The 20,464-nt window shown below is 50.8% G+C and overlaps 1 protein-coding gene across 1 annotated transcript in view; it reads right to left on the minus strand.

Moving 5' to 3' along the window:
* Positions 1-1,360: 1,360 nt before the first annotated feature.
* LOC144730261 (epsin-2-like) overlaps positions 1,361-20,464 on the minus strand; it is a 44,536-nt gene continuing 25,432 nt past the window's right edge. The window contains 8 exon segments of the mRNA XM_078610926.1: positions 1,361-1,568; positions 1,570-1,895; positions 2,479-2,706; positions 5,958-6,059; positions 6,793-7,068; positions 9,821-9,980; positions 12,180-12,269; positions 13,956-14,042. Of these exon segments, the coding sequence (XP_078467052.1) occupies positions 1,482-1,568; positions 1,570-1,895; positions 2,479-2,706; positions 5,958-6,059; positions 6,793-7,068; positions 9,821-9,980; positions 12,180-12,269; positions 13,956-14,042 (1,356 nt within the window). The 3' untranslated portion in view covers positions 1,361-1,481.

Genomic DNA, 20,464 nt, shown 5'->3' on the forward strand with positions numbered 1-20,464 from the left:
CTGTTCCCGCTGGTACGATCCGGACCAGACCACGGGGTCATCCGTCGCGCTGTAACACGCCCTGCGGTGGTAGCCGATGTCTTAAACTGAGCAAAGAAGCAAAAAGAAAACCACTTAACAACACTCCCGACACTCTCTTTACACCCACTTTTTCCAGCAAACTATTGGCATAACGTTTATACAGAAGCATTTATATTAATGTGTACATACATGGAATTGCAAAATGTGGTATGAAATTCCTTTTCTTTCCAGAAAGCCATTCGCACAAACCTCTACTCGCCACCGGTCCTGGCTATTACTATCGTTTTTAAAATGGCACTAATGTGGAGTTCGTTAACCGTGGTAACCGACCGACGGTAGGTCAACAGTGGTTTATGCAAATACAGTCGAGTGGACGGAGCGGCCGACGGAGGACACGTGAACGTTTCAGAGGGTCGCTGCAGAGATGAAGCGGCGGCCTCGGGCGTGACGCTGCGGCAGACGGAGACGCGGGTACTGTGTGCGTTGAGAAATACAGTCACCACATGCAGGGATACACAATAAATTATAATAGAAGATAAATATTCAACTGCTAAAACCAGGAAAAATCCGGGCGGAGAACGCCTCACCTTTAAAGGAAAAATGAGCATGGGGCAAAAAAAAAGAAACATGTAGGAAATAAGCCCAGTACTGTATCATCCGAAGTTAGTCGTTTTGCAAAATATAATTATAGTTTTTTTTTTTACAATTTAAAAAAACCATGAATATTAAAAATCCCATTAATAATGATAACAGCGGTGGAATAATAATAACTACGCACTCCCACAAAATAAAATGTTTTAAACGAAACCTACACCGGCCAATGAAGAGTGGTAAAGTACAGCCGCCTAACGTTACTGCACAAATTGTACCTCGACGCAAAGGTTCGCCACCACGGTTCCCGTGCAGCCCCGACACACCAACCACAGCTACTGCCACCACCGCCACTCGCATTAACATCCATTGCATTTACCGTTGCAATAGAGCGGGCGGGCACGCAGTCAGTGTGCTGCTTTAAATTGCCAGAAAACGCACCAAACCCCGCTCTCTCTCGTTCACTCACCGACTTGCCAACCGACGAGCGAGCGAGCGAGCAAACGGAGAGAAATCAACGTAGTGTGGGGGGGGTGGGGAAACCGGAGCAGCTGCCTTCACAGCGCTGAGGGTCGAGTGTTCCTCTTCGTGGCACTCGGAAGCCACCGAGTCCGCGAGCATTGTCGAGAGGCTCCGGCAGAACAGCCCCCCCCCGCCCCCCCGTTGCGTGCCGCAGTCGCGTCAGTTACGTCTAGGCTGGGGGGGCCAGGTGACGGGGCCACGGCGGGGTCCCTCCGCTCGTTGGCGCGACACGCAAGAGTCACACTCGCGAGTCGCCACGTGCGGACAAAACCCCAACCGCCAGCGCCCTTCCTTTGCCCGCCATCGCCTCCGCCGCCGCCGCCGCCACCACCGCCGCACCACGGCCCTCACAAAAGGAAGGGGTTGTTGGTGCCGCCGGGCTGGCCAGACTGCGCCGACGAGACATCGCCGGCCCACGCCAGCGGCTGCGGGGGGCAACGTCCCCATGACGCCGGGGATGGAGAGGGGCATGTTTCCCATCATGCCCGGCGGCATCATGGGCAGGGCGCCGGGCATGCCCGGCATCACGGGCATCACGGGCATGCCGATGGGCAACGGGCCCATGCCGATGACGCCCAGCGGCGGGCCGCCCACGAGGGGCATGGGCGCGAGGGGAACGGCGCCGCCCGCAAACGCCTGCGCGGGCAGCCCCGGGCTGGAGCGCAGCTGGTTGAGCGTGAGCGACGGCGGCTGGTTCAGCTGGAACGGGTTGGTGGCCGACGGGGTGGACGAGGCGGACGGTGCCGGAGCCGGCGCCACCCCTGCAAGCGCGCGCGGTCGGACGGGTGCACAGGCGGATGAGCGAGAGCATGGGCGAGCGTGTGGGCGAAGATGTGGGTGGCGAGTGTGTAAGAACGTGGGTGAGTGGGCGAGGGTGTTGACGAGTGTGTGTGGGTGAACGAACACAGGTCAGGAGGAGCGTGGGTGTACTCGTTGGCGAGCGCGAGCAAGTTGGTGCGAGAGGGTGAGTATATTGGTGGGTATGTAGGTGAGGATGACTTGGTGAAGTGGTGGGTGAGTGCATGGGCGGGCACGTGGGCGAGTGCGACGGTTAGGATACCGATTGTGTGGACAAGTGCTAAGCGAGCACGTGGGTGAGTACATGCATAGACAAGTGAACGTGTTTTTTTACGAAAAAATCGTAATCGTCAGTTCAACTGGACGAACACCATCAGAATCGGCGTCAGCATCTACCTGTTCAAACAGGCAATGCGGCAGGATTAATCTCCAACCGTGGCCTTCAGCCAGTGGCAGAAAATTCCACATTTGAGCCATCCCACAACCGCCGCCTACGACTTTCCAAAACAGTCACTGCCCGCCCACCCGCGCGAGCCCACCGCGTACCCAAGAAGGGGTTCTTGGCCTGCGGGACTGGCGGCGGCGCCGACTTGCTGACGAGCGAGTCCAGGTTGACGAGCGCCGCGTTAGGCCCGAGGAACGACTCGGGGGTCTTGCGGCACGACGGCGGCGCCATCATGCCTTGCTGCGACAGCGAGTTCGACAGCCCCGACAGCTCAAAGGCGTCCGGGCTCCGGCTGCCCGAGTCGTCCCCGCCCAGCAGGTCCATGCCGCCTGCTCCAGACGAGAGACGCGCGCGTGGTCAGCCCTCTCCACCGCTGCAAAAGATGCCTGCTGCGTTCCCCCTACCAACCATCTCCCCCATCCACCGCCCACCTTCTCCCCCCACCTTACCAAGCAGGCCGTGCGATACCCACCACTTGGTCTGCCCGCTGCTGCTCGAGGAGGGTCCCCTTGCACTGCTTGCTACCGGAAGGACATTTGATTTGGGTGGACGGATGCACGAAAATTTAAAAAGAACCGCACCCAATAAAGCACGGGAGCCACGGTCGTCACTGCCATCGCCATGGCGCTGATGGTGGACAGAGCTGGAACGGTGAGTGGATCAAGTCGGTTAGTTGACTAAGAGTTGTAATCGACTACTTCATTGTGGTCTGATACTCGGACAAATGACTCGTCTCGTAGAGCTTGAGATAACGTTACTAGAATAAGTGTTTAAAAATAATCTTAACAGCTCTTGGGAGCAAAGAGATTAAAAATAATCTTAACAGCTCATTGGAGCAAAGAGATTAGTTCACGTGCAAGGAGTGATATGGATGCTAAAAGTACTGGACAATGAAAAATGGTGACGGTGTGTGGGTAGGTTCTTCATTCAGCAGGGGTAAGACAATGGCTGACAATGACAACAATAATGATGATGACAGCGTTGAATGGCTGTATCACACAGCCAATTTTGTCTTCTTCTGAACGTGCAGGAATTCTACAAAGAACATTTAGTGTCCCAGACTGAACGTAGCTGCACTATAATCTACACTTGCTTTTTTATCTGCTGACATTACTACCTAATAATGTCATTCCAACAAATACGCCGTGTTGCATTCCCATGCCACACTGGACGCACGTTAACTCTAACATATGTTACGCATTGTTGCACGACTCGCAGTCTGGAAAAGCTTGCTCCTGCCAGCGAGTGCCATGCGGGCAAAAACAAACGCCATGGCATAACGAATGTTGCATTCCTCTAGAACAGTGGTTCTTAACCTTTTTGGAGGTACTAAACCCCACCAGTTTCATATGCGCATTCACCGAACCCTTCTTAATTGGAAAAATAAAATATGATTTTTTCAAATTCAAAACATAGGTATATGTTTTACTGGTGCACAATCATACGAGTCGGATGTGTGTCTTAACCTCCGCCGAACCCCTGAGACTGACTCACCGAACCCCTGGGGTTCGATCGAACCCAGGTTAAGAACTACTGCTCTAGAACGTCACCTCACTCCTGAGCACGAGATGCACACGTTAAATTGACGTCACGTCTAACCTGATCAAAGGAGCGGACCCAACTCTGCTGCTGCCAGAATGGCAATTTCGTGCACTTTCATTCAGGCACATTAACAGCAGACACCCCCCCCCTTGCATGAGTTTGGTATTTTTCTTTTAAAACTGTTATGGGGTAAGTAATATTTATATTCGTTGGCTTAACTCCATGAGAAATGTTTTTTTCTTTTCAAATGTACGAGAGTTGTGCTTTTTTAACACGCACGCAATTCGTCACCAAGGCCTTTAGAGTGCATTAGGCATTATGAAGCTTTGCATTTCTGTGAAAAAGCAATAAATGCGGAGAGGGGGGCAAGCGGCATAAGCTACAGCCTGTAAGTTTTTAATGAATGAATGAACCGTCCCATAACTTTTCCAATAAAAAATAAACTAGAACGCACTTCGCCGGAAACATAACCGTAACACAACATCGAGACTCGGTCGGAACGACTAAAGGTGACGCAACGTCTAATTTGTCAATCTTTTAAAAAACAAATCTTAAATGAAAGACCGAGCTGACAAAGCACACCGTGCATCATGCACACACAACAGCATGTGGGGAAGCACCCCTGTCAATTTCAACCCTCGTCTGTTTATCAATCAATTACGCACCAACTTCTGAACTCAATAACAAAAAAAATCAGGTTACTTATTTATTGACTTGTGACAACGCCGATACAAATCAGAGAGAAAAAGAATAACCTCCTAAAGGGTTTACCGCTGCCCAATTATCTGCATTTTACATAAATAATAAACACTTAAGCTCCATGCCACCCACTGCGTACTCCCTGCGCCCCAGCTAATGACCTACCTTGCCAACGCTAACGAGTCATCTGCAGCGCTCGCGTTTCCTGGCAACTGGACGCCCGCTGCGTCCCGAAAGGTTTTTGTTATTTTTGTTTTATTCTGAAACCGGGAGGCGGTCAGGAAGCTCCGGAGGTCAGAGCACGGGTACTGACACTGCCGAGATCCTGGGACAACATCCAGGTTTCAGCCGCCCCGTGATCAACTCGTGTTCGCAAGTGTGGGGAGTTGATGGTCCCAGTCCGGTCATCCATCACCGTGTGTATAAAAAAAAAATCACCACGTAAAGTTTTGGCTCTGCACTGGATTTGGCTAAACTTGCAACTTAAAAAAACAATTTGGTTTGACTCATGTCACAATACTCTGTGGGAAAGTTCCACGCCTTAGCGTCACCTGAAGGAATCTCAGGTGTAGCCCTGTGATATTCGCTTCTGTGGGCCGCTACCTAACACGTACGGGATTGCACTGCTCAATAGAACCATCATCACATGACGTGGACAACAACAGCATGATTGGAGTGAAATTGAGAAAAAAAATTATTACGTCAGAGAATTATTTAAAGTCACTTCAAATCGGCCTCGTTTAACCCAACGCTGAACATTAAAGTTACGTGAAGTGTACGATAATCAAACTGAAACGTTTTATTCCTCAAAGTTTGAAATAATAAAAAAAAACTTAGAAAAACTAAAAAGACAAAACAGTCATCGGTGACAAGACTGAATCCATCAACTCACTACAACGCACCTCCGATTAGCACGCTTGGCTACGTAAAGTGCAAAGGATGATTAAAATGTACAGAAATACAATACACGCACCCAGGCCACCTTGGCTGTATTGCATCTCGACTGTCCCTTGAGCCAATACCTGACATTCACCGCGAAGTGACGGTGACTACGGCACCTTGTGCCAGGCAAGGTACACTGAGGCCACGTGAAGTTTCGAAGGCTCGCCAACAGGGGGTCACGGGACAGACCCAGCAGGTGCCATGAGTCGGCTTACCGAGATGGCCGGCAGATGCACCAGCTGTGCTCCCCCTACTGTGCCAACTTGAACCAACCTCGGCCGAACATGCGCGGCCCCCATCAACGGGGAAAAGTGCTAACACTCGCCAGAGGCTGCCGGTAACCCGCACGCCCGACAGGCACGCGGGCGCTACGACATCGCGAGCGCTCAGCGCCCACCTGCCATGCCGCGGTGTCCTCGCGACGACGAGCGGATGCTGTCGAATTCCGAGAGGTCGTCCCCAGCCGAGCCGTTCACCCCTGTGAAAGGGTCAAAGGCACCTGCGTGACACAAAGACAGAGATACCCAACCCACCTATAGCCGTGTAAAGCATAATGGGGGGGGGGGCGGGTAGGTGTGGTCAACGAGCATCTATCAACGCCGGCGGGGGCATCCAGAGGGCGGTCTCGTCGTCAGCACCACACGCCCCGGCCAGCTTTATGCTAAGACAATTCAAAAGGATGAGTTGACCAAGGAAAGCCCCAGGATCGGTTCAGATGATCGCCACCAATGTAAGCCGTAGCCAGGAATGGAATTCGGGTCGCCGGTTTTTTGGTAGCGCAGTGCAACTAAACCAGGCTCGCCATGCGTAGTGTTTGTGTCACGATGCTCGTTAAAGACAAGTCAACCGTGTAAAAAGAGAACACCTAAAAGCCAGGTGACGGTGGCGATGATGGAAAAATTGTGAATGGTGCTTCAAAGGTTGAGTGTCAACTCAATGCGATGCCGTAAGAGCGGTCCTTGACAAATTAGTTGACAACTTAACGAGGGGAAGACTTACTGGTGGAATAGCAGTCTGTATGTTGAACTTCCTTCGCACCGTACGTAGCCAACCGTGCTAATCGGAGGCATGGGCTAAATCGGAGGTGCGGAGGGGCCTAACATTTTACTTATTCCACATGTAAGCTATGTTTACTAAAACTATAACCAAGTGGTCGCCCGATTTGTGGAATGCCCATGCTGCGACGACCGGCACCTCCACGAACTCTCCGCCAACACTCGAGCGCCACTCGCCTGATTGTGACGACGCTGGGGAGGGCATCGACCCCCACGGGTCGGCCGGCTTCGCCTGCGACGGAGTGCCCCCCCCGCCCCCTCCCCACGGGTCCGCAGCAGCCAAGGGCTTGGAGGGCGGGGGCCCCCAGGGGTCGGAGTGCGCCGAGCGCGTGGGCGAGGGTCCTCCGATGCTGATGCCGGCGCCGCCGCCTGTAGCGTTCCACGGGTCGGCAGCCTTGGGCTGGGACGTGAGCCAAGGGTCTGGCGCCGACACGGCCTGGACGCCGGCTCTGCCTGCGCTCACCCCGAGACAGCGACGGGGTTTACACGCGCACGTACGTCACCGACGTCATCGTCGCCGTCGCCAGCCAGGAGCAATGCACTGCTGGAGCGCGCCGCTTCACGAACATCGATGGGGCGTCCTACCGCGCGACAGCCCGCCGTGTGAACGCGGGGACCAGGAGCCCGTGGTGCACATCGTCTCCGGGTGCGAAGTGCGTCAGGTCAGGGCGTGCCGGGCAGGCTGGTTGCCCTGTGCGTGCTGGAGGAGGAGGCAGTCTTGCGGCTGTGCGGCTACGTGGGCTTACGTCCACTCGCATAACATCGACATGGAGGTGTATTTATTTAATTACATATATTTTCTTACGTGTCTGGTGCTCTGTGTGAAAGTAACGCGAAAAAGCGTTCGCGAAATAAATAACACACTGCTGGATGAAAGCTTCCCCCGCCCCCCCCCCCCCCCAAAGCTATCAATACACTGCCGGTGAAGGCCACTATGGCCGCAGTGAAGTCTCCGATTCGATTAATTGCAATGCCATCCTTACTTGGACACCAGACAAAACACCTCAACAAAGTACAGCGGCTTCAAAGCAACCTGTCGCAAGATGTCTGGGGCATTAGGCACGGTCATATGGCTTCCATTCCTTCGCCGAAAACTATGCACCGTTCAGACACCTCGCTTCCGAGCTCCGTCGCCATCCAACGCGCCCGATTTACGCGAAGCACGCACGGCGCTATAAATTGCGCTTACTATTTTCATACGTATTTCTCAGCCAGGATGAAAGCGAATAAAACGTTCAAATTACAATAAATCCCGCACAAAGGTGCAAAGTGTTTACTGGGAGCCATCCCAAAGCTATGTCCTTCGTGGCAGCAGACGTGAATCGTGGTCACGTGGGGTACGCTCGCAACTTTTTTTGGTTCACAGGCGGCGCCCGATATCTGTGAAAAAGAGCTTTATAGCTCATCGGATTCGTCCAGTATAAAAAAAAGACCCAAAGCAGATGATACCTGGGTATGATCTTCCCCGCCCTAAACCGCATCGCACAACCATGTTAGATGGGGATACCTGATGCACAAATGGAAAATGTTAAACTCTCCAGGAGTAGTGTGCGACTGCGGTCAATCAGAACAGACCTACCATGTATAACGATGCCAATACTTGATCCACAAATACTGAAGCAATGCTGCTGATGGTCACAACGCGTGGAGTGATTCACCAAACTCCTTTGCAAGTCAATAAACTGTCTGGACACGGGGTATAATTTTTATCGCACTGTTGGTACCATCTGTCGGTACTACCTGTGTCTCTTCGTCTAGTCTGTAGGGTTTCCTACAGTCTCATCTAAAACTCTCTCGTGTAGATTATCGGTCTCATCCGTACTGTTTACCTTGTACCGACTCATGCCTAGTTTTATCCGTACTGTCTGTACTGTGTGCGGCTCTGTACTGTGTATCTCAAACACATTAGAGAGTGTTGTCAGTAGTCTCGTTTGTCACGTCTTGTTTATACTCCGATGTAACCAGCGTCTCCTTTGTTTTCTCTAGTCCGTGTGTGTCTAATTTGTAGTTTATCACGTTTGTACCGTCTCGTTTGTTCCATTTCATCCCGAATGTCTTTTTATTTGAACTGTCCATCATCTCTCGATTGTGCCATCCTATTAGTACCACCTCACGTGTACACTCATCGCACCCGTGAGCCTAACTAAAGTTACGTTGCTAAAAAAACTACGAAACATGATTAATCTATACACACATGCACAATCCTAGTAGGTACAAATGCATTTTGGTCGATTAATCAGGAATCGTTCGCAGAGCCCAACACCAACATTTCAACTTCCGCCACCGCAACATGGGCAAGCGACGCGTTAAGTTCGCATGGAAACGATCGACCGATTCCTGTTAACACGGCCCGGTGTTTTTCACGGGGAATTACCGTGATCACCAAAGGTGCCACAATGATCGTGAGCAAGTGATATCGTCATCATTATCATTCGCTGTGTGCTGGTATTGATGACTATTACTGAATCATAATTTTTTTCATTAAATACAAAATTGACATTTCAGATATCTATGATCTCTCCGGGTTTTTTTTCAACTACCAAGATACAGGACCTCCGTATATAAGTTGCCGTCTAATTTGTGTAGTTTTTCCAACAATGACAGCAAAGTTTTTGGCATTTTCTTGGCAATAGACATAAGCGAAAGAGTGTGCCTGCCCAAACCAACAATGGGCCGCGTGAATTGAGCAAGGCTCGCTGGCAGGAGGTCAAGGGGCAGACCTCGGACGTACAGCTTAACCGAGAAGACTGGCAGATGCACCACCTGTACTTCCCACTGTGCCAATTTGCTGCGTTTTAGCCACATGGCGCTCTGCTCATTGTTGAGCGTCGCTTACTTGCCCCCTCCCAACTGCCCAGTAGCGTCCTCCACTAGCCTCCTCCACAGAGGCCGAGTTTGACACTGGCTGATAACAGTCATCGGGAAAGTCCAATCCATACACAAATGTCCTCCGTACAGACTTAACAGACTGTAGGAGCAAGTGCTGTTGACTAGCATCTATGAAGGCTGGCATGGTATACCCCACCAGGTACTCATTTGAGACTGGGTCGACCTCGGGGTGGCCTAAGACCGGTTCAGATAACCATCACCGGTGTTGGCCAATGGAAATCGAACTCAGGGTTTGAAGTGTGGCACGCGAACCGCTATACCACTGCTCCACCCAATTAATACACGCTCACCCTCTCACACACAAACACATACGCACCCGCGATGGTTGGCCAGGGGTCAGCCTGGGCGCCCCCGGCAGCAGCCGCCGCCCCCCACGGATCGGCCTGGGCCGGTGGGGGAGGAGTAGCGCCCCACGGATCAGCGCTGGGCTGAGGGACGGTCGGCCTAAACGCGTCCACCAGGTCCAGCAGGGAGCTCTGCCGGCAGAGGAGGTGACGGGAAACACAATAAAACGTATTTTTCGCCAAATCTCGTTACACGTGGGCTGTCCCTGTTTTTGCGGTCGGTTAAAATTAGTTTTGCCAATGCAGCACAGCGGACACTACGCGACGGTCGGGGTTCACGCAGATTTGTAAAAACCTTGAGGGCGCTGCGCACTATCATGTACCGCCGGAGGACCTTGGACTTGGGAGTGATCGGGCAGCCAACAGGGCACATCAACGACGCCTCCGTCACTTTGCATGAACTAGAGATGGGATATCCAATTAAGTTATTTATTACTCTATCGATTATCAGTTCGATTATTCAACTTAATCAACTAACAAACACAGATGTAGAATAAACCCCGTCCATGCCTTGCAGATTCCAAGTGAAGTTGCAGTGTTGTCAGCATTATTATCATTGTCATAATCATCATAGATGTCTGCAAGCTAAGTGTGCAGATTGTGGCGAGTCTTAATGACCCAAACAGTGTGTAATTACGCATGTTAAACTTCTTTCCCACCGTACGTAGCCAACCGTGCTCATCGGGGGTGCGGGGAAGGACAACAAACTAAACACAAAAATCGGTTCTAAATAAGTGAGTTTTAAAGCGAGATTTAAAAGTGCATAGCTCCAGTGGCTTCCTAATATCAAAAGGATGAGCGTTCCAGACGGCCGCAGAAGCGCATCTAAACGCGTGCAATGTGGTGGCAAGTGTTTTCTCGACGGTTAGCCAAAAGCTGCTGCTGCGAAGATGACTGGAGTTCGTGTAATGGTTTATGTTCTTTGGCAAGAACGGCAAGATATTGTGTTTCATTTGTGGCGCGCACGTTGTGTGCAATGAGCACGACCTGACAATGCATTCGTTCGGCAACCGGAAGCCAACGAGGAAAATTGGCTTGCGTCACACACGATGTCAATGCATTGTGCACAACGATAGCCAGCACACCGCGATTACACGGTGTCACCGCGATCGTCCACACGCCTCTCTGGACCCGTTAATCGCGTGCGACAATGGCAGGCACAGTTCTGCCTCCGCAGCGGATGGGATGGGGGGAAAAAAAACCTGCGGCCTGCCGAGTTTCGCCGGGCGGCTTGAGGTTGCACAGTGAAAACGAGGCACGAGAGGCCGACGAAGAAAAATGCATGTTACGGGCACGTCGTCTTTTTGTTTTAGATCCCTCGCTCGCGATCTTTGCAGTTCGGTTCGCGACAGCGCGACGCCGTCGTGCCGTTAACCCAGTCGCGCGGTAACGCCTCACCCTTCGCACGCCTGGAGCGCGGTTTATACTGCTCGCCGTCAACTTTGCCCCCGGGCCCCTTGCGAAAGACTCGCTGCTGAATCTCAACAGATTCCCCGCCTGCTTCGACGAGACAACCAACTTAAAGATGCAACCCAAAAAGTAACCCGGCTTCCATTTTGCAGATCTTTACCCAGGCTGTGTGTGTTGCAGGGTGGTCAACCTGGGATTGAAGGTTTGATAACGAGAACATGAAAGGATTTAAGTGTGATTTAAGAAGCATTCTCCAGTGACATCACCCTAATGGCATAGTAAGGATCACACTCAATTATTTAAAAAGTTGTTTCTGGCTGGCTGACAGTCTGAAGCGTGGGCGGGCAAGTGCGCGGTGGTGACGTCACCGGCCATCACGCAGGGTTGGGCCGGGTCCGTGCGTCGCGCTGACGGTGGGAATTTATTTTATGAAGAGCGAGAGGCAGTCGGTCATAGGCGCAGGAAAAAAGGGAGTCTTAAGATTTGACTTGAACAGGGGCAGAGAATCAACGGCCCGGATGGCTGAGGGAAGGGAGTCCCCAGTTTATGGAGGCAAAAGAGGAAAATGAGCGAGAATGGAACATGGGGTAATTTGCCAGCACGCATTTCAGCTTTTCTCAGACAGTGGTGCTGGGTAAATTTCGATTTAAAGCTTTCGTGACTGCAGGGATTCATCTTCTTCATTCTTTCGGTAAAGTCACGTCGAAGGGAAATAATAAAATAATACAAATAAAACATAATAAAATCCACCTGAGGACGGCTGCTTGCGTTGTGGCCGAAACGTCGTGAGAATTGGATTTTATTATGTTCTATTTTTATTATTTTATTATTTCCCTTCTACGCCACTTTACCGAAAGAACCAAGAAAGTGGCGCTGGGTGTGAACGCGGCGCGTGCAGCGAGAGTGGCGACAGGCGCAGACCTCCTCCTTCTTGGCGGCGAGCTTGGCCCTCTTGCTCTCCTCAAGCGCCATCTGCAAGCGCAGGTCGTCCCCACGTCGCATCCGCTCCTCCTGGTGCCACAAGCGTGGATATACGTGTGGACACGGACACGCAGATACACACACGTACATTATACATACACGCACATCAACACACGCGCGCAGATACACGCACAAGCGCACACCAGACGTGTATATGAATGTATACAAACGGCACTCTCGCACAAGTCACACGCGCGCACAAGGCACACACAATTCAGGCATACACACGCACACGAGACACACGGACAGACACACACAAGCACACACCCGCGGACAGCGCACACGTATGCACAACGTGAACAAACACACGCACAACAGCACTTTGGACACGTAAAGAGCTGGCACAGAGAGGCCGCATAACCGCACGATTTGACAAATCTGTCGCCAAGCCTTACCGGGAAATACTATGAAACGACACTGACATATTATGGACCGAGTTAACCATAGGCTGTACAGAGCAGAATCATGAGCATGTCATTTCAACGGTCGCTGCAGCTGCACATTCGTTTCATTGCAGAGAACCCGCAGGAGAAAGAGGATGATGTCCCGAGGATGGAAGTGTTAATCTCAATTGGCGTTCATTAGTGGTGGGTTTTATTATTATTTTTTTGCGCAGAGGAAGGGCGGGGATTTTTTTCGTTATTCTGCTTCCCGACAACGATCACAAGTGAGAAACGGGTGTCGGTGAGAAACGGCACGTGTGGCAGATCCCAAAGTCGACCGAGTTGTTGAACAGCTGCGAGGGCGTTTGGAAGTGTGCTTCCGTTGTCATCGTTCATTCCTTCCTTTTAACCCGCTTAACAAAAAGGCAGAACACGACACAACATCGACGTGACCCCGAGGGGAGGAAGAAAAGGTTGCAATTTTTTTTTGCTATGCTCGTTCGTTCATTGGGGTTGACCCGTGAGATCGCTTGTCCTTCACACTTTAGATCCCCGATTTGGGAAGTAATGGTGCGAAACGTTGAAGCAGGTAATAATCAATTGATTATCAGTCAATCGAGTGAAGTTAGAAGAGTCATGAGGCAATCAATCAGCAGCCTTGCAACCAGCCTTTACAACAGCTCCAGAACTTGCCAGGAAACCAGGGTCCATTTCATCACCACCACCACCGCCGCCACCGCTTTCACATTGGACAGTCTACGCGGAAACAAACCTCCGCATGCTAGTATGGCGGCATCCTGGCAGAGAACCAAGCTATTCTCTGTTTGCCCAAATCATAAAACAAGGTCTATTTGGCTTCAGTTACTTTAACGGTATATTTATGGGGTCAAAAATAAAACCACGGCTGTGCCATTGGCGTTCTGACCACACCTCACATGGTCAAATATATTAGCAGGAGATTTTTGTTGATGCGCAAAACTGGTGGTCACATTTCAGTGGACTTTCATCATTCAAAATTTTATTTACATGTTTTTTTTAAAAGACCAGTGAATGAGGTGATATGTTACTGCGAGCCATAAATACAGTGTGGACAACTGCTTTGATTTGCCTGTCGACGGGACGGCCAACAACAAATCCACCGCGGCAAAATAAACAAAGAACAACGAATCAGCGGTGCGGTTTATTTTCTGTCCCTGGTTTCCCAGCGTTCAAGGCTGCACAAAGCGCCGCCAACCAAATTTTTAAAAATCAAAATTGCCAAGAGTGAGGTCAGTATTAGTTCGTGGCGGAGGGTCAAAAGGATCAGTCAGCAGGTTAAGCCCCCGCGTTCTACCTTGTCATGCTCTTCTTTGCTCATACTCAGCGCAAGCTGCAGCTGTAGCTCTTCATCGTTGGCGGGAGGGGCCCGCGGGGCCGTCGGCTACAGTGCAGAGTATTAGAGAGGGTGTTAGCGCGCGCGCACGCACACGCGCGCGGACGCATGCACGCCCGCCCGCTCGCTCGCCGGCCGGCCCGCCCGCCCCGCCTGTTGGCTCACTCACTCGCTCACTCACTCGGCTGCCCTCCCCGGGCACTGTGGACACACCAGGCGAGTTCAGAAGCGGCAGCAGAACCGCACGCGGAGCCGGCGCTGTAGTCGGAAATACCGCTGCTCTGCAAAACAGTGCTTAGGGCTGATCGGCAGGTCTGGCCCTAACCCGAACCACAACGCTTCCCCCCCCCCATCTCCCTTTCCCATACATCTTATGTAGCACCAATTACCACCGCACCCAGTGGGCCTTAAACTAACTCTGATTGGCAGCAGCCGCAGTATTTTTCAGAGCAGCGGCATTTTGCACGACGGCGCCAGCATGCGTCCGTGTTAGGGGGCCGTAACGACTCACTGGTTAAAAAACATTTTAATTTTTTACGCTCATAATGCAAGAATAAAATAGTGTACGGCCAGAATTATTATTGTTGATCGATACAAGTTAAAAGTCTTCTTTTGTCTTACCCACTACACATTATAAATGCAACACACGGCACTGTTGACAATTGAATTGCGGCTCCAAACCTTTGCCAATCGAACCACGAAGGGGGTGAATCGTTACTTCCCGACCAAGTTTAGCCAGGCGAGGGAAGGAGGGGGGGGGGAAACGAGGTAAATGAGGCAAGAGTACGACGGACAAACAACGTGGCGTTTGCTTTCATAAATCGGCGCCAAAAGACGATGAGTAATTATAAACAAAGCCGTCAGTAAACATTCTAGAGGTGGCAGTTGTTACATCACCAAAAGGGCGTGCCTGTGAAAATGCACATCACCAAAAAAAACAACAACAACCGCTTGCACACTGCATATATACGTGGTCAACTACAGAGTCACAGAATTAAGGCCACGGGATATAGATTCCCATTGTGTTGCAATTGGATGATCGATGTGGAATGGTGTTTAACAGTGTCGCACCGTGCTTTGATAGAAAAGTTGAAAATTATCTTTCCGTGACATCGCAGAAGTGGCAATTCCATAAAATACAGAATTGCTGATATAAAACACACGAACCGAAGACAAGGAGCGCCACCGGGCCTTGTAAACTGTCAGGCAAGTACTATTAGTGAGCACCTATTAAGGCCAACGCACAGCAGGGGATGTTAGGGCCACAGCACCATGCATATGCCTGACTGCAATTGATTTTTAGGCCACGTCAACTCAGGGGGAGTCCCAAGCCTGGTTCAGATATCAGCTTCCACTGGAGTTACACAATTTGGGAAATTAAACCTCAGCCCACTGGGATAGCAGAGCATTGTGCGAACCATTATGCCACCATTCAGTAGCCTATATACACAAATATCCCCCCGTATAGCCTTACCAGACTGATGGGGCAAATTTTGTTAGCGAGCGCCTATGAAGGCCAGCAGAGCACACGAGAGGGGTGGGTGGTGGGCCAGAACCACGCCCAGCTGCCTTTGTCTCCCTAGTGGTCATGTTTACACATCGCACGAGGTACTAATTTGCGGCTAAGACAACCTAGGGCAGGCGCATAACTGGTACACAGATAATTGTCACCGGTGTTGACCGTGAGTGAAAATCGAACTCGGGTCGCTGGGTTCACAAGGCAGTGCGCACTAACTGCTGCACTAGGACGCTGGGTTCGTAATCACTGCGCCACCGCGTCCCATCGAAGACACACACAGACAGGCAAATAATAATCAACTCCCACTGGGACGATTATATTTACATGTTTGCGTGGATAATAATAGAGTTCATAGATCAATTTACAAATTATGTACATGCCTAGATATTATGTAGTGGTCATAATGAACGCGGTGAGTTTCATCGTTTGCAACTCGTGCTTGTAAACAATATATATATTTTTTAACACGATTATATACATGTACAGTGTAGATGTAGGAACATAGTAACGTAGGATGGGAACAATGCAAAAACATCACCCACCCCACCAACCCCACCCCACCCCCTCCCAGCCGCCCCCATCCCCCCTGGGGTGATCCCATCCTGCCAGCTTGGCTCACACATTCACATGGGATCAGTTTACGAGCGCAACACCAGAAGTCTTTAGAGCGCTGGGTGGCAGTAAGGGGGGCGGGTGGGGGGGGTGGGGGTTTCCTGTTAAAAAAAAAACCCAAAAGACACGAGGGGGGTGAGCAGGGTGGGTCAGGGAGCAGTAGGGGGGGGGGGCAGCTGCCAGACCAGACGTTCTCGCCGAGACGACATCCGACGCCGAATTATGCCTTCTTCTCGCGGACGCTCAAATCGGCGGCACGTGGAGCCAGGTACACACTCTCGCGTCTCGGGAAATCAATCGGCCGCTCGAATCTTCGAGTATTCGACGCGCCTCTCTCTCTCCCCCTCTCGTTGTGTCTCGGAAGCCATTAAGGCCCCCCCCCCACCCCGCGTGGGTGTTTTGTTTCGGCCGTGTGTAATAAACCTAAAAGGGCACTTCGAGACGGGACGGGCCAGGCAAAGCCCACCTACCAAGATCCCGGCGGGCATTCTTGGTCAAAACGAGTTTTCTAACGCCGATAAAAAAAAAACGTCTTTCGGTAAAGATAACAATGCGAGGCCCTCGCGGGTATGTCACGCATTTGAATGTTACCCTCGGCGGAGCAATGACTGAACATCTCTACGCGAATTGTACCCAGTACACCGCGCAGTTCGAGCCCACTTCACACTCAGTGCCTTGGCGAGCTTAGTGACTTCCTGACCAGTAGTGTCCCCTCGAGTCTGGTTCAAACATTGGTGCAATCTCCCGAGTTATGGCAGTGAGTAATAGAATTAGTGTTTTTTTACACACGTGAGTTGCTTAACCACTGTCAAACTCGCAGCAATCGTACGTTTCACGAACATCATTGCATGTACAATGTCCGAGATAACAGACCCGTGCTTTGCGCTTGTTTCAGAAGGGATGTGGCCAGCCGTAATGCCTCAATGGTAGACCAAAGTGACGTGTTTTACTGGTAGGAACCTCCTGGTCACACCAGCCCACAGGGGATTATTGTGTCCGTCCGTCCGTCGTGCAGGGAGGGGCTGGGTGGGGCGGGAGGGGAGGGGCAGGGTGGGGAGGGTGGGGCTGGGTGGGGAGAGGCTGGGTGGGGAGGGGCTGGGTGGGGAGGGTGGGGCTGGGTGGGGGGTGGGTGGGGCTGGGTGGGGAGGGGCTGGTCACCCCGTGGTGCCCTTATAAAACTCAACGTTTAACCCACTCACGCCGGCTTGTGCCCGCCCTCACAATCGGGCATATTTGCGGAATACACCACGCCGCCGTTGACTCTGGCCATTGACTGAGCAACCCAACGTTCCTACCAGTTCCCTCCGCAGGAATGTGTTTCATTGACTTAGTCATAACCACCCAAGGGTGAACTGTGTGGTGACGGGACGGGGCACGTACAATACGACAGGCGGCTCATTTGCTGCCAACGCGACACCAGCGCAGGTCGCCCAGCGCGTGACTCACGAGCCAGATTACGCAAGCCAGTGTAAGGCGCACTCACCACCCCACACGTCACGCTGCAAATAAGACCTCCTCACTCAATGCATCTCTCCGATCCCTCCGTTCAGGACATTGTTACGAGATGGCCAGAGTACATGATCTGGGATTCTAGGTTTGTTTCTCACAACCCAGTGGCCAAATACTTCAGAAAGCATTGCCCTCTAGGGGGTCACGATGCTTCGATTAATACTGACAGGTGAAGCTCACCATTCACACATCGAATTGTTTGTTAAAGAATAAATGTTGTTCAACTTGCGTCACATGGCCCTTGCAGCTGTTGAGATAGTTATATTCACAAAAACATTTTATATCGGTTATTCAATCAAATCGTGACCCTGAATCGTGACACTTCATGGAATCGTCGGGAAGCCAATCCTTACACCCTTTATGCCAAACCTTGAATAGACTAACCTCTTGCCCAATCTCCCCCTCGCGCCAGAAAGCACAGACGTAAACGCTACGCCAAATGCTCTTTGCACATCTGCACCGTTATTGCATCACCTAGTAATTACGAAAAGCACCACGTGCAACAGCTAACACTTGAAAGCAGTGACAATTCATTAGGAGGGGACCCCGTTACTCTCCGAATGAACACCAATGTCCCCCCCTCCCCTTGTGCCTATCCATTCATCAAGGGCACCTCTTGGTGGTGGCTTGGGACACACCAAGGGTCAACGAGGGCAATTCCCATTGATGTCACTACACCACCGCTTCCTCCCTTCTGCCAGATCCCGCGGTGGTTGCAGTCAACGCCTAACCTCCAAGGTCTGCTCTTACAGTTCCCCCCATCACACTCAGGATGTTTTACATTGAGAGTGAGATTACAGGTTTCATTCGAGCAAGGCAGCCCCGGGCTTGCTGACCCATACGCTCCTCATCAATTCCTGGAATCACTGCTATTAAAGGGACACCGCTGTGCTATTTCACACGAGGGTCATTGTTTTGTGGAGTTTTTCCAAGGCCTTCGGTGCACACACTCTGGAATTAAGCTCAATTTCACGTCTCCCCACCCCCCCCCCCCTGGGTAAGCAAACCGAGCCGGGCGAGGTTTTTTCTGAGAGCGTATATGTCAGCACGGCCATGACATGCTTGCCAATGTTATACATGCAGCTTTCTGTGCATGCACCGCAAGTGAGCGGCGAAGATCATGGACTGCACATTATTCAACAAGTTGCTGTACTCCCGACGAAAGTGTCAGACTATCGAGCTGAACAGCTCAAAATGTGAATTACTTTTGTAAAATGTGCTACAGCCAAATGCACTCATGTTATTACGAAGGAGGTGAATGAGGTTTTGCAGAGCAACGGCTGAAAGTGAAAGCACGTCGATGTATGTATGCGTAAAGGCTTACGCACACGTGTGCACATCTATGCCTATGCAGCTACCTTGACCGAGTATTATGGGTGCACTGATGCATTTATCCATCAATATTGATTCTTCAGCACATGCATCCATGGAATCGTTTTGAGCGTTCAAGCAAACAATGGAAGGTTGCGAATTTGTGTGGGTCAACTCTGGCCATCACTCTACAGTGGTTAGTCGACAGTGATGAGTCATTCCTTTAAATAGGAGCGTGGAATTTCCACCACTGGCCACAAAAGAGATAAATGGTGACCAATGCTTGTTTGAGCATGGACTTTGGCTCGTTGAGTAAACTGACCCAGGAGCCTCATGTAGTAGCAGTGATGATCATTTACACTGCTCAACCTTGTGCATGCTAGCGTTAAAGGTGCACCCATTCGCAACCCTGACAACTTTGCCGAACATTCAAAACATAAACACTGTCCTTTGCAAGATAAGAAAAGGTTTACTGTCTAATGCGTTTTCGTGTTGTACCACGGTGTTGTCTGGAAGCGTAGTCAGGAGCGCAATTCAATTCAGTGAATTGAATTCAGTGAAGGCTCGACGCTCCACTCTCGCAATTCAACTCGCCGAATTTCACTTCCTAAAGAAGTTCTCCGCATGCGAAGCGACACAACAGACATCGCGCCGAATGACACGCGGCGCCCGCCGAAAACACACACCGCAGAATTGTACAACACAACCGTGAAAATGTAGCGCAATATTACGCGCAAAGATGACTCTTACTGTTCGCACAACCGCGTGTGCAATGAGGTTGGCAGAACTGCCCGTCCACCCACCCACTAACCGGTGCATGCCAACAGGGCCCCAAGGGAGTAAATGCCAACATTAAGGGTGAACCAGCAAGCGCGTCAAAGGCAACCCACAATCTGACCAGACTACCCCAGAAAAACCTCGCCTCCCACTACTTTTAAATCACCAGTGTCAAATCAGTGCGCCTCACACTTGATGGGTGTGAGGGGATTAACTGTCAAGCCACGGTTGCATCAACGGGTGCATCAATGTCCTTTGCTGTTGATGTTTTTTTCACTGGGCAAATCAATGATTGTTGGGTGAAAACAGGTGATATTTAAATGTAATTGTAGTGCAAAGAAGAAATAAATGTAGCTTGTATCTGAATTCATCCATGAATATTTGATAAACTACTCAAAATTTGATTCAATAATACACACTTTTTTCACTGTGAACACAGCACAAAAAATACCAATTAAAATAATTGCTATTCAATATAATGTAATGCGAGCACAAAAAATTGATTTTAGTGGATGAAATTTAAGCATTCTAGCATGCCTAAAGTGGCTCCAAAATTCACACATCTGGCACCCGACTGATGATTAGAATGTTTAGCGTTCAAATTTGTGGTCAAATCCGCCTATTATCTTTCCAGGATTGATAAAACTAGTACAAATTTGTGGGAGGTGGTTATATTCTACGAAACTATTTGGTATCCTCCATAATAACATGGAATTTCCACAACTGGTTCAGAGCCATTGAC

This window comes from Lampetra planeri, chromosome 35, assembly GCF_965212315.1.
Source record: "Lampetra planeri chromosome 35, kcLamPlan1.2.h2, whole genome shotgun sequence".
Taxonomy (NCBI): Eukaryota; Metazoa; Chordata; class Hyperoartia; order Petromyzontiformes; family Petromyzontidae; genus Lampetra; species Lampetra planeri.